We start from the raw sequence: 17,594 nt of genomic DNA, 5'->3' as shown, positions 1-17,594 counted from the left end.
CACTCCCTGGACCCACCCAGTCATATCCCCTCAGCTAGCTTTTATTAGCCAGGAGGGACAGGGATCGAGAGAGCACATGGTTGGCCGCCTTGCTGCAAGCGCCTCGTCCACTGCATCAGGCTGCAGCAACTGGAACGGATCCCACGAAACCGGGCAGATGGTGGCATCAGACACCTCAACTAGAACTGCACTAACAACAGCGTCACATTTGCTGCGGAGACAAGCGATTTTGTCCTCAAAGTGCAATGCAAAAAGGTCACAGCGGGTCCTCGACGGGGCCAGGGCCCCATTTGCTGGGGAAGATGTTAACAACCGCTGGACCACCTGGAAGAGCTCCGCACAAGGACACAATGGAGGCAGCAAAATAAGCTTTCTTGGCTGCCCGCACTGCCATGCAATAGGAACGATTATGTGCTCTAGAGCATGCTCGGTCGTCTTCACTTCTATGAATGTATAGAACATTCATAAAAGAATAAATAATAAAATTAACAGCATAAGAACATAAGAAGAGCCCTGCTGGATCAGACCAAGGGTCCATCTAGTCCAGCGTTCTGTTCACTCAGTGGCCAACCAGCTGTCAACCAGGAACCCACAAAGAGGGCATGAGCACAACAGCACCCTCCTACCCATGTTCCCCAGCAACTGGTGTATATAGGCTCACTGCCTCTGGCACTGGAGGGAGCACACAGTCATCAAGACTAGTAGCCACTGATAGTCTTCTCCTCCAGGAATCTGTCTAACCCCCTTTTAAAGCCAGCCAAATTGGTGGCCATCACTACATCTTGTGGTAGCAAATTCCATAGTTTAACTATCATTTTTATCTGTCCTTTGAATTGCCCACCAATCAGCTTTATGGGATGCCCCTGGGTTCTAGTATTATGAAAGAGGGAGAAAAATGTCTCCCTATCACGTTCTCCACACCATGCATAATTTTGTACATCTCTATCTTGCCTCCCTTTACCTTCGTTTTCTCCAAGCTAAACAATCCCAGCTGTTGTAACCCTCTCTCATTGGGGAGATGCTCCAGTCCTTTGATCATTTTAGTTGCCCTTTTCTGCACCTTTTCCAGCTCTACAATATCTTTTTGTGGTGACCAGAACTGTACACAGTATTCCAATAGTGGTCACACCATAGATTTGTGTAAAAGCAGTATGATATTGGCAAGTTTATTCTCAATTCCTTTTCTAATTATGCCTTTTTTTACAGATTGCCTTTTTTAACAGCAGCCGCACGCTGGGTTGACATTTTCATTGAGCTGTCCTCCACAACCCCAAGATCTCTTTCTTGGTTGGTCACCTGTAGCTCAGATCCCATCGGATTATACTTGAAGTTGGGGGGTTTTGCCCAATGTGCATCACTTTACACTTGCATACACCGAACCGCATTTGTCATTCTTCCGGTTTGGAGAGATCCTTTTGGAGCTCCTCTCAATCCCTTTTTGTTTTAACCACCCTAAATAATTTGGTGTAATCAGCCAACTTGGCCACTAATTCCAGATCATGTATGAACAAGTTGAAAAGCACTGGTCCCAACACACATCCCTGTGGGACCCCACTGTTTACTTCCCTCCATTGGGAGAATTACCCATTTATGCCTACTCTCTGTTTTCTGTTCTTTAACCAGTTACTGATCCATAAGAGGACCTCTCTTCTCTGACATACAGAGCAACACCTCCCCCAGTATGCCTTTCCCTGTCCTTCCTGTAGAGTTTATATCCAGAGATGACCATATTCCACTGGTTCTCTCCATTCCACCAGGTTTCTGTAATGCCCACTATATCCAGGTTCTCCTTTAAAACCAAGCACTCCAACTCTCCCATTTTGGCTCAGAGGCTTCTAGCATTGCATAGAAACACCTCTACACTGTGTCCCTCCCCAGATGTCTCTGGCGTGTGCATCTTTTGCTAGGGCACTTAGGCCTCTTTGATTAGCTATCATGTTCTACCATATACACCTGGCCTATTTCCTCCCATTCTACATCTGGGCAATCAAAAATGTGTTCACCTTCATCCCCTTGGGATGATTTAATCCAAACCAGATGCTTCCCAGCTCCTGTCACCAGCACTTCTCCATGCTGCAATACCATATGGATGAAGCAATGACACCCAGGTGGAAATTTACATGGTTCCTTTATCTCTACATTAGCAGACCAGCATACTAAGAATCCACAGGGAAAGCTGCATAGGAACTGGCCTTCAGATGCCATGTTAAAATGGACATGAAAATTAAATTTTTGCCTTTACGTCATAAGCAAAATAATAATAATTAAAAAATCACAGGATACAATGTTGTCGTAGGCAAACAACAGCAATTTCTGTTTTACAGCAGATTTAAACCCCCTAACTTTAGAGCCAACACCACCTGAAGGTTCATAGAAGCAGTTTCCGAAATCATCAAAATAAATGAGATTCTCCTTGATGGTAATCAGTAATCTGGGCACTCAGAAAGAAGCTGGATGATAACTGCTCTTTAATTTTAGCTGCAGTTATTTCTGATCCAAGGTCTGAACCTCACAGTATTGGAAAACAGCAGCTGTTGTGCTGCTGCTGAATAGAATGGCTAATTATGGGACACCAAGAACAGTGTCTCCAGCCTAAATCAAGCCACCACAGAGTGCTGACGTCCTGAGTAGAGATCTTAATTTCACAGCCAATTACAGTGCTGTGTGTAAACTGCCGGACTTTCAAAAGAGCATAAAAGGCAGATCCAGATGAAATACTCTTGGAGAACGACATCAGTGACCTTCCTGGCCTTGTCAAAGACAACTCAAAAAGAAGTAGCCTTGCAAAGAGGTCCATGAAACTAACTAGCCCACAGCTGTTGTTGCTTCTAGTCTGCCTGCCTGCTAATATACGTTGTTAGTCATTTCTGGCACATTAGGGGCAGGAGAGAAAGCAAGAACCAGCTCTCCCCAGTTTACAAAAGCTTTCCAGCCTGGTGATCTGGAGAATTTTATCCACCACAGGCAACCAGCCAAGTGGCTATTTACAAGCCTGCAGTAAAGCCAATCCGTTGACTAGCTTTTGTCTCAGTTTCCTTCATCTGTAAAATAGGAAAAACCACCCTCACAGTTAGAATAAAATGGACATTTGTGTAAATGAGCATCACCGTAATGTAGTTTCTGCACTTCTTTGTACCTTTCTGGCTGTCACTGCATTACTAATAACTGGCTATTTTTTTATTTTTTACAGAGGGCTTTGAGATCAATGAGTGAATGGAACGAAGCTCCCTTCAAGAGCAGCTACATAGGAGCCCTCTTCTCTCACGTACCTCCTCAAAGCCCATCTTTTCATAGAATCATAGAATAGTAGGGTTGGAAGGGGTCTACGAGGCCATCTAGTCCAACCCCCTGAACAATGCAGGAATCCAAGTCAGAATTCCATGAAGACTTTAGCATTACCTTCTTGATCCCTATCCCCAACTGCAACAAAGCCTAAATCTGTATAACTGAACCTGCTTATATCCATCCCGTGTTACCCTTGCCACTTCCCTTTCTCCCTTCCCTCCTAAATCATCCCCTCTGGCAACCTTCAGAATGTAAGATCCTCAGGGCTGAGTCCTGTCCTTCTGGCTTGGCACTCTGTAAAGGGTCACGTACATTGATGGTGCTATATAAATCATCATCAACATAGTTCAGAGACTTATGTCCACCAGTTCATGAATCAAGTTCCAAGCACTGACTTCCACCTGTGAAGGAGCCCAGACAGATCAAAAACTCACAAAGTTTTCATATCAGTGTGCCCATCTTTCGTGTCCCTGTTAAGAAGCAAATGCAGGATGGGACCGTTTAAAAACAAAGAATGTACAAACTCCTCCAGTCACCTAGTCCAAAGCGCAATCATTCCATTTTTATCAGGTTATTATGAATTAGGCCATCAGGCTAAGCCAGGAATGCTGGACCTCAGGCCGGGGGGCCAAATCCAGCCCTCCAAGGTTTCCAAAGTGGCCATGCCCCTTCCCTACATCACCAGGTGGTTCCCGCTTCCCCCCTCCCTGACCACCTATCATTTCGTGGTTTCCTGAAATACAAATGATGCACACAAATGATAGGTGAAATGAACTGAAAGAGGCTCAACACCCCTGGCCTAAATCAAGCCTTATGAGCTCTGCTTTTAGAATGTGCTAAACAACTTCAGCCCTCTGCTCTCAACAAGCTAGGACTGGGATAGGGTTAGGGCAGACTGCTCTTAAATCAATGGAGTTGGCGACTGCTATAAGCAAACTGCTTCAGTCAAGCCCACAAGTGACCATAGTAGCCTACCCAAAGTCAACAGCAGAAAAAGTAGCTGATGGGTTCCCTATCAGCCTGGATAATCCACTTTCCAACCAACCATCTTTGGCTATATATAGGACACAAAAGGGCGCACAGATAAATTAATTGTTTAAATGTCTTCCCAAGCAAGAGGGTGTCAGGATGCCCCTGTTGCCTACTGAATCCTCCAATAGCCAAAATCAACACTCAGACGAAAGGGCTGCTTTCCAAGGCTTTAATTCCATTCAACCTAATGAAGCTTACACATGCTAATTGCCTGAGACTCAGAGGAACTACAAAGGAACAGCCAACTAGGGGTTTCTAAGGGTTAGGATGTCAGTTGATCTCCGTTTGGGAAAAACACGGCAACTCTCTCAACTTAAGAGGTGGGAGGGGACAATCTCCCCCTCTCCCGTGGGGCCTCGGGGTGCAGCTGTTGACGTCAAGCCAATCGGGCTGAGCACCTAAGCTCGGCTCCCGCAATCTCTCGCTTATGCCTGTGCCTGCGCCTCACATCTAAAAGCTCAAGTTGTCCCTCCCTTTCCATGCCTGGGTCGCTGTTGCTCCCAGGAGTGTGAGCGGAGGGGGCTCCCCCTCCAGCTGCTCCTCTGAAGTCTGAGAGAGTTCCTCTCCCATGAATTGTATCTCCTCCTCAGAATCAGAGCTGCCTTGGGACTCTATGGGCTCAGATACAACCCTGACAGAGGGAGGGAGGAGAAACAGCCCACTGCAAGACAAGACAAGAGCACTCACTGCTAAAAAGATGGTCACTCCGAGGACTGAGAGAAAGTACGAGAGCAGTTTCCGCCACTGCTTCCAAAAGTCCAACAGCAACGCATTACTTGCAGGATCTTATGCAGGGTAATTCCTAAGAATCCTAAGAATATAAACACTGTGGGCAGCAGAAGTGACTCTGCAGGAAGGCTAGGCAGAAGGTGATAAAATACTTAGAAACCACACATACACGTTCTCCACGCTTCTCTTATCTGTGTGCATCATCTGTATGCCTCTTTTCCGAGGCAGTGTACAAACTAACCAATCAGGCATGGCAAGTTAGTAAGCAGCGTCAGTTGGGTAGCCCATTTAATTGCCACTTGGACTGCCTTGTAGGACTCCAAAGCAGCAGTACCAAGCGGCCTACTTTGTTTCCAACTGCATCAGGGTATCATTTTTAGGTAGGTCAAGTTTCCAGGGCTCTGCAGCCCTTTGAACTATCTGACCTTTTCCAATATCACAGAATCATAGGGTTGGAAGGGGCCTCCAAGACCATCGAGTCCAACCCCCTGCTCAGTGCAGGAAGCCTGATTCCCAGGCAGTCTCCCATCCAAGTCCTAACCAGGGCTGACCTTGCTTAGCTTCTGAGATCAGACGAGATCGGGCCATCCAGCCCTTTTAACTATAGTTCATTGATACGGGATAAGCCCATTTACTTCTTTTTTAAAAAAAAAAGCCATCTGAGAGCAGAACTAGACAAGAGTATATGTCCCAGGGCATCATCTTAAGGCATTTGAGACAGCCACCTCGCTGAAGCTAAGCAGGTTTGGGTCTCGCCAGTGCTTGGAGGGGAGACCACCTGGGAACCACATGTAGCCACCTTGAGTTCCATGACAGAAGAAAGGTGGGATATAAATGTAATAAATACATAAATACATAAAACAAGGCCAGCTCCATTCTCACTTTGCACCCAGCATCCAGAAAGGTCTGAGGCATTGTGTGAGAATTCTCAGTTTGCATGAACCAATTCTTCCACACTAAAGGGGCCTGTTGAGAGTACCTTACCTGAGGGCCTACAAAATCTTGGAGCTGGAACTTCTTGATGAAACAAGCAATGCTTAGCTAACTTCTGAGAAGAGCAACCGCTGTTCTCTGGGGAGGCTGTTCCATAAGAAGGTGCCACCAATGAAAAGTCTTTCTTCCCAGTACTCTCGCCTCATCCCATTTTGTTACAACATTCAGAGCAGGGCCTCTGAAGGTCTTAGGGTTGGGCAGATCCATATGGGAGAAGGTGGTAGTTCCAGTAATCCGTTCAACACACACACACACACACACACACACACACAGATGGCTTACATTACAACATGTTTAATGCATTTATGTATCACCCTTCTTCCAAGGAACTAAGGGTGACATATATGGTTCGAACCTTCCTTTTGATTTTCACGGTAATCCTGAGAAGTAGGTTAGGCTGAAAGAGTTATTGGCTCAAGGTCACCCAGTGAGCTTTCATGACCGAGTGGGGCCCAAATCTTTGTCTAACACTCTATCCATGAGCTGCTGATAGCCATGTAAAATAACTTATAATAACTGATCAAACTTACAATCAGATTATTCCTTTTAGGGCTGCCAACTTTCCATTTGAAAAATATTGGTCAACCCTGGGTGGGACCTGGACCAGAGTCAGAAACGAACCCTGGCGGATTAAGGGAAGGGCTGGAGAAAAGTTAGCAGGACAGGGGTGGAAGGGACCTGAAGGATTATGGGAAAACCTGGGAGGTCATAGGCAGAATCTGAAGTTTCTTGGCTTTCAGACACTGGCTACCTGACAAAACAGTTTTTACTGATAAGACCAGTAAAATATAGGCTGGTTAGCAACCCAACTTACTTTTGTTTCAGCAGTCTCTTTTCCTGACACCTCAAAATTTCCTGGGCTTGGGTAGCAAATAAGCTTCACTGAGTCTGCCATAGCAGAAGAGGTGTTCAATTTTCTTTGACAATTCTGGAGGATTTCCCCCCCCCCCCGCCCCAGCCTGTTCTTATACTTTCAGAGTTCATTCCTTGGCAGGAGCGTTTCCAACTGCATTATCACTGCAGCCCAGCCTTCTCCTAATCCAGCAGGGTGGTTTGAAAATTGTAGCAGGCAGAACAGCAAACGTCCTCCTGGTGAAGTTTTGACTCACTGTGTCTAGGCAGAGTAACAGCAGATGAAGGCAAGAGCTTAGCAGGAGGCCGGAAGCTGTATCCCAACAGGAAAGCCGGGAAGAAGAAGAGCAAACAACAAGAAGAGGTGTATTCAGATGTAACAGCAAACTCCCACTGTAAGCATAAGCAGGTGCGCGAGCCTCAGGCTCACACACTTCCTCTTCCCCTTCCTCCACATGTGAGGGGAGGAGATTACATCCTGGCTTGCAGCAAACCATAGTTTGCCACACCATGCCATCTGAACCAACAAACTATGGTTTGCACTCCATCTTGGTTTGCTATCCTGAGTTGCCAGGCAAGCACAGACCATAGCTGACTGGCTAGGATACAACGGCAAATTACAGTTTGCTGCAAAGCAGGGCATAACTCACTAAGCAGAGTGCAAGGAGTGAAAGAGAGAGCATACATGAGCACAGGGATCGTTATATGCAAACCCCAGCACAACCAGGTAAGTTTAGCGGGTCAGAGAGCAGAAGCTAAGCGGGGTCTGCCCTGGTTAGTACTTAGATGGGAGACCGCCTGGGAATCAGGCTTCCTGCGCGCAGCGGCGGTTGGACTCGATGGTCTTGTAGGCCCCGCCCAACCCTATGATTCTATGATTTCTCTGACATCCCATTGGGCCTGAATCTCAACATCTCTCATTTTAGGAATTGCAAAATGCTTGTAGTTAACGGCTGTTGCTGTCCCCTGTTCTTAAGGGCTGCCTCCCGGGGTCAATTGGAAAACCTAGTGAAGGGTGTGTCTCACCACAAGCAACTATTCCATTAGGTTAGTTTGGTTGACTGCTGTTTGAATCGCACATCCCAAACATCAGAGCTCCAGAGTCTCTCTTCATTTTCGTCTGGCAATTCTACCCTGAGGGATTTGCCAACACACCAAAGAAAGCTTAGTAAAAATGTATCGCCACCATCACGTCCAGCTTCTGTAATATACATTTGCAGATATAGTTTCCACCTGAAATTGAAATAACACAAAACCAGGAACTTCCCCACAGCTATTTGGCATGTATAGTTCAGTTCAGACATATGAGCTTGCTGGGAATCTCCTTATATATACACACACACATACACACACCAGTGCAGGCTGGTGTCAGCAGGGCGGTGAATCCTCTCCAGGTTTCAGTCAGAACCAGTCAGATGGGTTTCAGTCAGAACTCTAAAGGCGTTTGGAGTGCTGACTGGTTCTGACTGAAACCCAGAGCAGATTCACTGCCCACTGACGTTGGAGCCACCCACCTTCGCAAACTCACATGCACACAAACACACAAGCTCTACTCTCCATTACTCTTATTTTATGACAAATGACATCTGCACGTATAATATAGCAATCCAATCACAAGCCAGCCACTCAGCTTAAGCTGCGGTCCTAAACACACCAACTAGGAATAAGCCCCATTTAGGCTTACTCCTGACTAAACATGCACAGAATTGTTCTGCACATTACTCAATCACTTCTTTTGACAATACTTAATTGCCTGGGCTTCTTAATTTTGAGACACAGGATAGCTTATAGGTGGAGCCTCTGCAGAATATTTACTAGTTCTGTATTATTCTGGCCATAGCAACTGGAACAGGAGGAAGTCATAAGCCTATGTATGCGTCAGCTTCTGAAAGTTTGTCTCTAAGCTTTAGATTTCACCATTCAACTCTTTAAACTGTATTGTAATGATGGGATGCTTAACACTGTCCTAATCACACTCCCATATTTGCCAATCCCTTTATTTCTCAACCCCAATAATTCTGAGTCATTGCGCCAGCCAGGAGCTCAAAATGTACTTGTATTACAAAACAGAACAACTGAAATATAAAGATGCATTTGAACTGTTGTATTAGTCTCCCCCACCATCCCAAAACTGTTACAAACAGATTTTGTTTTATTTTTAATAACCAGGGAACTTCTCCTCAAGTTTTATTCCTACTAAAATGTGTGGCAAAAAAAAAAGGAGAATGTTACAGCTCAAGACAAACTGCTTCTCTAAATTGCATTTAGTAACAGCTTGAACATATATATATTCCGAGCTCTGTTGCAGATTACACAGGTTTAACTACAGCGGGAAATTTTGTTTTATATATATACCACAATAGATATTGCATGGATTACATTTTTAATGATAGCAGATTATCCCAACTAACAACCCTGTGAGGTTACTATCTCAATTTATTTTCACAAGATGCTTTAGTGCTGGACTGCAAAGTTAATAGTCTTGACAGATCATACACACCCATCCAAACACCGCATTTCCCCCCCAGTCTTTCTATACACCATCTCTTTAGCTACAGCAGAGGTGCTCTGGGCTGTACCACTTTAGTCTGCAGCTCAAAACAGATCCATACAAAATACAAAAATACAAAGTTAGAGGACTCTAACGTAGCCTTCTCTCTTGACATGCCAGTTTTCTATGGGTAGAAGGTTCTTAGCACTGCAGGGTATGATTTAGTCAGTTGGGCCCCCATCTACAGGCTGACGTGGTCGAGCCCAGACACAGTTTTACTATCTCTGTGAGAACCGGGTCTAAGTCTTGTGCAGATAAGTTGAAGCATGCTGCAGGAAATACAGCTATGTATGTTTCAATGTAACCTTGCCACATTCTCAAATGCATTAAACAAACACAGACACGACTTTGGGAGAGTATGACCCAGGAATCCAGGAACACACAGGATCATCCCTATTTGGGGAGTTCTTTCATAGATTCATAAAATAGTAGGGTTGGAAGGGGCCTACAAGGCCATCGAGTCCAACCTCTTGCTCAGGGCAGGAATCCAAGTCAGAGCATCCCTGACAAATGGCTGTCCAGCCTCGTCTTGAAGGCCTCCAGTGTGGGAGAGCCCACCACCTCCCCAGGTAATTTTCCTTAGTGTATAGATTTATACAGCGCTATCAATGTATATCGCGCTTTACAGAGTTTTATAAGCAGAAGATGGACGGTTCCTCGCCCCAGATTCGGCAGTGGGGAAGTCAACAGAGGGAGGGGAGGCAGAGCCAAGAGGAGCAAAGGATGGAGGGCCAGTACAGTTACACATCCCTTACCTTGGTTACACCGATCATAAGGAGCAAGGGTTAAAGCCAAAGACCTCACGGAAAAGAATGCAAAGAAATCACAGATCACTTGCCAACAAACGCCTTCCAGCAAAGAATAAAAAATAAACTAAAATAGTACATTTTGCATAGGTGAAACAAATGTTATGTAAGGAGACCCTTGGACTGGAGGGGTGCCTTGTGCCCTCTACTGGACAGTGCTGCAAAACACCAGCCAACTAATGCTCCCCAGGATCTTGCTTATGCGCCCCAACCTTAAGATGCGGGCGGCCCCTGAGCACCCTGCCTCTTCTCCGATAACAAGAATAAACGGGTGACGTAGGGAAGATTGTCTGATTTGCAGAAAAAACACTAATTCTAGTATTAATTACCTGCATTCCATACAAAGCTGAGGGATTGTCCCATCATGTTTTTCATGGGCCACATCTTCCTGGGACATCTTACGGAACTCTTCTTTGGTGATGCGCACACCATAAAAAAAAAACAACAACCGCATAATTCCAAGTATGGCAGGTCCACACCACAGGTATAATGTTTATTTTGCCCCCAGGATCCCTTGAATTGGAGGTGCCTGGGACCTCCTACAGCAAAGTGTGGGTTTCACCATTGACTTATATCCCTTCCCATATGTAGCTGCTCAGTGGTGGCAAGAACATTCGGTACTTGTTCAAAAGCACTATTTAACATTACTTTACACATTGTTCTCTTTTCCTTCTCCGCAAAACCCAGCTTTTTCATGAAGCATTTTCCTTTGACCCCTTAGTTCTTATTCCCAATGTAACTGTGACTAATACATGTAACTCCTTTTGTTCATGTTCTCCCCTTGCTACCCTTCTCTCCCTATTCTTCCCCTTTCTGCATGTGTAATCACCCACATACCCCTTTATGAGCCCAAACTCCAATTCAGTTCTGTTGGTCTAGCTATTCCTGTAGAATGAAAGCAGAAAAGCAGAATGTTGCTTACCAATGTAATTCATTTTGTTCCCAGGCAATTAAAGAAGAAAAGACACAACAATTTGGATGAGCAGACTTCCATAGCCAAAAAGCTACAGCCATAATAAAACCTGGCAAAGTAACAGTCAGACTCAGCAGAACCCACACTTGGCCGTCACTGCATGCAGCAGTTAGTATCCAGAAAGTAAGATCCAGCATCGCTGACTGTGTGTGCTTGGTTAAAAGGTATTTGGCAAACTGTCTGGATCCCAGAAAGACCTTCAAACTCACAATACAGCATTCGTCTGTCATCCAATTCACGTATGGGAACATATTTGCAAGAGCAAGTTAGACCTGATTCACCTAAACCCACAAACTGACCCTGGGAAATCATTTTACACGGACAACATAACGTGTGAATTCCCTACCCCGGGTCTTCCTGTAAGAGAAAGACCAGGGTGGGTATTTTAAAGGCAAGTGGGGAAAGGAAAGGGTCCCACCTATGCCAGGAGGGTCACAACACAATTTCCAATCTGTGTGCAGAGGTCAATAGCGTACATGAGAGAACTGTTAGTTTGCCCCGTGAAACAAACATTACAGCCTCCTGTGTGTAGAACCCAAGCGGGCTTCTTGCTGTGTCCCTGCATGATTCACTGCTCTGGCCATGCCACCCTCCCATCAGCCTTCACTGATTGAAGGGTGTGTCAAAAGTGTGTCTCAGCTAACAGAAGTTTGGGAAAACCCAAGCCTACTCACAATTAATCGGGCAGAGGGGGGGGAACAGAACAACGATCAGACATACAGATCAATTATAAATTGGATCAAGGTGAGTCTACTCATTGCTATTGGGAAGGGCTCAGGTTAAACCCTTGCTTGGTGCACAATGTTTTACAGCTCAAGAAAAGAAGATCTGGAATAACATCTGCAAACCTGTATTTTAAGATGTTAATAATGAAAGGAAATGCTGCAAGCTAGGAAGCCGGGGACTGGGGGGTGGGGGGAGAGAAAGCAACTTCCTTTGATCCACATTTGGAAGCCAAATGCTTGTACTTATCTCCTTGAAATTAATAGCTATCCTGTTGGGGACAATGAAGGCTGCAATCCTAAACATACTGTACCATCGAGTAAGTCGCACTAAACTCAGTGGGACTTACTTCTGAGTAAACATGCACAGGATCACGCTCCGCCTGGCTGGAATCCTAAACTAGTGAGTTACTTTAATAGCCATTCACAAGTTGCGGCTGACTCTCCTCCAATCTTTTATGTATACGTCAAAGGCAAAAATTCTGATTAGAGATCAAAACAGACTCAACTAAAAGGAAGCGATCGCTGGATTTCCTGCCAGCAGACTGCAGCCATTTGTGAATAATGGCGATGAACAGTGTCCTATACATATATTAATTCAGAAGTGGACAGCAAAGGGGGAAATGGCCCAAAAAGCATTGCTGCTGCGGTTAATTAGAACTCTGAAAATATTTTTTAAAGCCCAAACAACTCTCATAACAAGAAAAGCAAAGTAAGATTTTACTTTTACACAGGGGCAGGGTGGAGGCTTGTGATAGCCTGCTCTCCCCGGGATATTTGCAACCACTTTCCTGGGGTTCTAACTTTCACTTAGTAATAAACAGTTTTTAGCCCTTTTTACTTACAAAGATGTATGGTAAAACATACAGGCAGTATCCTACAAATTGCTCAGAAAAATGTACCGAAGGGGAAGGACTGCAGCTCAGTGGCAGATCGTGTGTTTGCATGCAGAAGGCTCAGTCCCTGGCATCTCCGGGCATCTCCACGGTCTGAAACCCTGGAGAGCTGCTGCCAGTCTGTGTACTGTAGACAATACAAAGGTAGATGGGCCAATGGGCCTACTCTGTATAGGACAGCTTCCTATGTTCCTAAATAAAATCTACTCCTTCAGGCATTCTAGCCCATGAGCACAAAGGCAGTGGGAATGATGGCTGGTAGAGGTTAATTTTACTGCGGTGCGGTTTTATTTTATTAACACTTAACACAGTCAATCACTTTAATGTATTAGACTAATTCCTGTTTTGCAAGAACTTATGATGCTAACTACCACCACAAAATGTCTGGCCACTGTCCTGGCCAGTGTACACAACACACGTGTCATACTACAGTTACATTAAGGCTGCAGTCTTATATGCACTTAGCTGAGGTAAGACTGAATCTTGTTTCTGAGGAGGCATGCAAAATTCTCCTCAGAAGACTGTGCTGTAATTTGCTCCATGTGGCTGCTGTCATCATGTAACGAGCTGTTTATGTGCTTTGGGTTGCCATGTGGGGCAGGTGGCTTCCCCCATATTTCAGCGAGTAGAGGGGAAAGTCTATGGTGATGTGGAGAAAGCTGCCCAGTAAACCGGATGCGCATTAACTGCTCGCCATGTGGTGACAGTCTCCATGTGGAGCAATTCCATATCACCGCCATGTGGCAGTCATCAGCCCACAGCTGGCACACACCAATCTAGATCACTTCAGAAGTATTGGTTTCACACTTTCTACCTTCAGGGTACACTGATATCCATTGAGGAACCTCTGAGCATCAGCCATGGACATCCTTGTGGGAAAGGTTCTAGGGGCCACGCTTGAGCCATGCAGGACACTAATTAGATCTGTTCGGCATTATTTGCCCAGTACAAATGGAGAGGGAACCCCCAATATTGGCACATCTAATATTCCCTTGCATCTTCTGTGCCATAACTGATCTTGTCAGTGAGCACCACCTGATAAACTTCTAAGGAGCCCTAAGAGTCGTCCAGAACAAAGTGGCCACAGAATGCTGTCTGACTGCTGGACAGGCAAAGGATGGAAAATGAGGGGGAGGGAAAAGGGAATGGAGTATCCCGGAAGAGGGTGTGGCTGGCTGGATCACTGAATAGGAGCGCTCTGTGCGGCAACATTTTCTTGAATATCTCACTTGCCCTTCCGAAAATCATTTCATGGCACAATCCTACACATGTTTAGACAGAGAAAAGGTCCACAATTCCCAGCATGCCCCAGCCAGGGCATACATAGGATTGTGCCCAAAGTTAGCAGCTGCCACTGCATCTTCTAGTTCTGAATTCATTACGGTAACTGCTACACAGTGCATGAAGAAGTACATCCTTTCCAGATGTCTTGGCTATTGTTTGAAATTCACAGACAATTTCAAAGAATTGTTTCTCTCTCTCTCTCTCTCTCTCTTAAATTTAGAAACAGAACCTCTCTACTTTGCTAATCACAAGCAAACTTTTAGGCGTCAGGTTGCCAGATTCCTCTCCCTGAAGGGGCTACTGCAGCATTGCAACTACAAACCCATTTTTAAAAAAAACAAAAAAAACCAGCAGCGAAGCTTTTCCCATCACTGAACCGCCATGCCAGGAAGAGCTTGACCTGCCAATGTCAACAGCAGCCCTGCCAAGAGAAAACAAAGAGAGAGGTGACAGCCCTTATTTAGGCTCAACCATTTCTACAGCAGCAAACCCAATCCGAAAGGCAGCAGGTGAAGCTTTTCCTCGCACAGAGATTCAGGGATATCTGCTTGTTCTCTGAAAGGAACCCAAGCAAAATTACCATATTCATCACCATGATCTAACTTGTTTGCCCTGCCTCCAGTTTGGTCAGCTGCATCACCCTCATGTTGAAATCCGATTGTGTGCCCCTTGGGACGAAAAGCGTCTTGTTTTGCTTATGCTGTTCTGTGAAACACCACGTGCACTGATGGCGTATCATACTACATTATTATTTCACATGTGTTATCCCAATTATCCTTACAACAACCCTGTATTGCAGGGCAGTACTACTATCTCCACATTACTGATGGGGCTGAGGCGGATGGACAGTGGCTTGGCCAAGTTCACAGCTGAAACTGAATTTCTACTGGGGACTTTCCAGTTTAGCCACTGTGTTAACTGGCCACCGTAGTCCAGCACAGACATTTTACACAGAAGTGCCTTCCCCATCACTGCATGTAAAAAGAGATGCTTCTGAATTAAGGGAGGCAAAACAGAACACCCATGAAGCTCTCCACTGACACCCTTCCCATTGCGTTGTCCCACCCCCAGCTAGAAATCAAGCAGTGCGATGGAATCATAGGGTTGGAAGGGGCCTCCAAGACCATCGAGTCCAACCCCCTGCTCAGTGCAGGAAGCCTGATTCCCAGGCGGTCTCCCATCCAAGTACTAACCAGGGCTGACCCTGCTTAGCTTCCAAGATCAGGCGCATCCATCCCTTTGCGCGACATCATAGAATCATAGGGCCGGAAGGGGCCTCCAAGACCATCGGGTCCAACCCCCTGTTCAGTGCAGGAAGCCTGATTCCCAACCATCTTCGCATCCAAGTCCTAACCAGGGCTGAGCCTGCTTAGCTTCCGAGATCAGATGAGATCGGGCACGTCCATCCCTATGCTCGACGTCACAGAACCATAGGGTTGGAAGGGGCCTACAAGACCATCGAGTCCAACCCCCTGCTCAGTGCAGGAAGCCTGATTCCCGGGCGGTCTCCCATCCAAGTACTACCCAGGGCTGACCCTTGCTCAGCTTCCGAGATCAGGCGAGATGACCTCGCCCTAACTTTCTCTTAGAGACAACTAGAAATAATAAAGACGGAGGGGGGCAGGGAATCAAAGGGAGAAGTCCAGGCGGCATTTTAAGGCTGCAATCCCAATACCACTTACCTGGGGGTGAGCCCGGCTGAAGGGACAGGGACTTACTTCGGAGTACTCACATATAGGAGCGCACTTAGGGCAAAGTCCAAGAGAAGCCCTACTTAGAGTAGACCCATTGAAATGAATGGGGCTGAAGTTAGCCATGGCTACCTTACGCCCCATTCGTTTCAGGGGGTCTACTCTAAGTAGGGCTCGCGTTGGAATCGCGTTGGGGGTGGAACCAAACGCGCGCTGGCGCGCAGCGACCGCCGCTCCGGCCACTCCCGTCCCACTTAAGCGTCCTCCCGCCGGCCTGCGCCCGCGCCCCGCAGATTGCGCCGGCGTCGCGGGTCTGCTCGGGAAGGAGGCGAGCGGCCAGCCGAGGCTGCTGCTCCCGCCCTGGAGCCGACCCCCCTCCCGCTCCCGGCGGGGCCCCTCCGCCCCGCTCACCCTCTCGGGCTTTCTTCTTCCTGGCCAGCGTGCCGCCGAGCTTGCCCAGGAAAGACTCGTCCTTCTTCATCCTGTGGGGCCGCAGGGTGGGCGAGCGCACGGGCGCGGAGGACATGGGGGCGCCGCGGGCCGGCGCCGAGGGCTCCCTCCGCGCGCCTTTACGCACCGCGCGCTTCGCAGCCGGGGCGCGCCCCGCGGCTACCTGCGGCGGGCGCCGGGGAAGGGCTCGGCGGGGGCCCGGGAGCCGGCCTCCCCCGCTCGTCGGCAGGCCCCCGGGCGCTGCGAGGCAGCAAGGCGCCGGAGGAAGGGACGGGGGGGCGCGCCGCGCCGCGCCCAGGAGGGGATCCGCCGAGACAGCCGCTTCCCAGCCGCTCTCACAGCGCCCTGCTATGGCGTGGAAGGCCAAGGCGCGGGGCGGCTGGCCGGCCGGGCCGCGCTGCTGCGAGAGGGGACCTGCCTGGCGCGGGCGGGCGGCGAGGAGCGCGCCGCCCCCTGGGTGGGGAAGGGGGCGGCGGGATCCCGGCCTGGCCGGACGGAACGGCCCGGTGCTGCTTTCTGGCGAAGCGCCGCCCAGCGAGGGCCGGGCGTTTTTGCTTTGAGGGGGCAGCCGGGCTTTAAGAGATGAGTAAAGCGACGAAGGGGAATGTGCCTCTGAGCACGTGCGGAGTGGCCTCCTGTGCGGGAGGTTTACAACAAAAACCCTGAACCTAGGTGCACGATTCCTCTGCCTATGTGCAAAGTGCCGGTCTCCGCTGTTGAACATCGAAGACGGCGGAGGAGCAGGAGAATATTTATTTATTGTATGTAAGACACTTGCATCCCGCCCTATATCATTATCTCAGGGCGGCGTACGGATAAAATCAATTTAAACGGTATAATCCAATAAAAAATTTAAATAGCTAAAAACAGATTAAAACAAGCAAATACCGATTAAAATCTAAAACGATAGAACAGCGTGCTACTTTAGGGAAAGCATTTAGCCCACAAAGGCTTTGTTAAAAAGCCGTGTTTTTACTTGGCTCCGAAATGAAACCAATGTCTGTGTGAATCGGGCCTCCCAGGGGAGGGCTTTCCACAACCGGGGTGCCCCAGCAGAGAAGGCCCTCTCCCGCGTCCCACCACAGTCTATGTCTTGCAGTGGTGGGACACAGAGGAGGGTCCATCCAGCACAGTGGACAGTGCGTTTTCTGGCAGTGACTGCAGCTTCCTCCTCAGCTGCAAAGCGGTTACAGGGAAAGGCAGGGTGGCCAGGTGGGAACCTGGCCATCCTAATGCCATCTGATGAGGCCTGTAGAGCAGCCCAATACCTGATTCAATCAATACAGGCAAATAACATTGAAGCAAAGAGAGCCTGGCCCTGAGCACCGCC

At 47.6% G+C, this 17,594-nt stretch overlaps 1 protein-coding gene across 5 annotated transcripts in view; it reads right to left on the bottom strand.

Moving 5' to 3' along the window:
* The window catches only part of PARVB (parvin beta), a 68,892-nt gene extending 52,224 nt beyond the window's left edge, over positions 1 to 16,668 (bottom strand). For 2 of the 5 annotated variants that reach the window (XM_084811239.1, XM_084811240.1), the window contains exon 1: positions 16,226 to 16,668. In XM_084811239.1, coding sequence (XP_084667365.1) covers positions 16,226 to 16,340 — 115 coding nt within the window. In that variant the 5' untranslated portion in view covers positions 16,341 to 16,668. Of the gene's footprint in view, positions 1 to 5,004; positions 5,167 to 6,853; positions 7,351 to 16,225 lie in introns of those variants that run through there. The other 3 variants (XM_084811241.1, XM_084811242.1, XM_084811243.1) reach the window with 2 other exon arrangements.
* Positions 16,669 to 17,594: the final 926 nt, after the last annotated feature.

This window comes from Heloderma suspectum, chromosome 7 (genome assembly GCF_057233095.1).
Source record: "Heloderma suspectum isolate Gila_16-S chromosome 7, 16-S_ref, whole genome shotgun sequence".
Taxonomy (NCBI): domain Eukaryota; kingdom Metazoa; phylum Chordata; class Lepidosauria; order Squamata; family Helodermatidae; genus Heloderma; species Heloderma suspectum.
The sequence above is the reverse complement of the archived record's forward strand: the minus strand, read 5'-3'. Positions and strand labels throughout refer to the sequence as shown.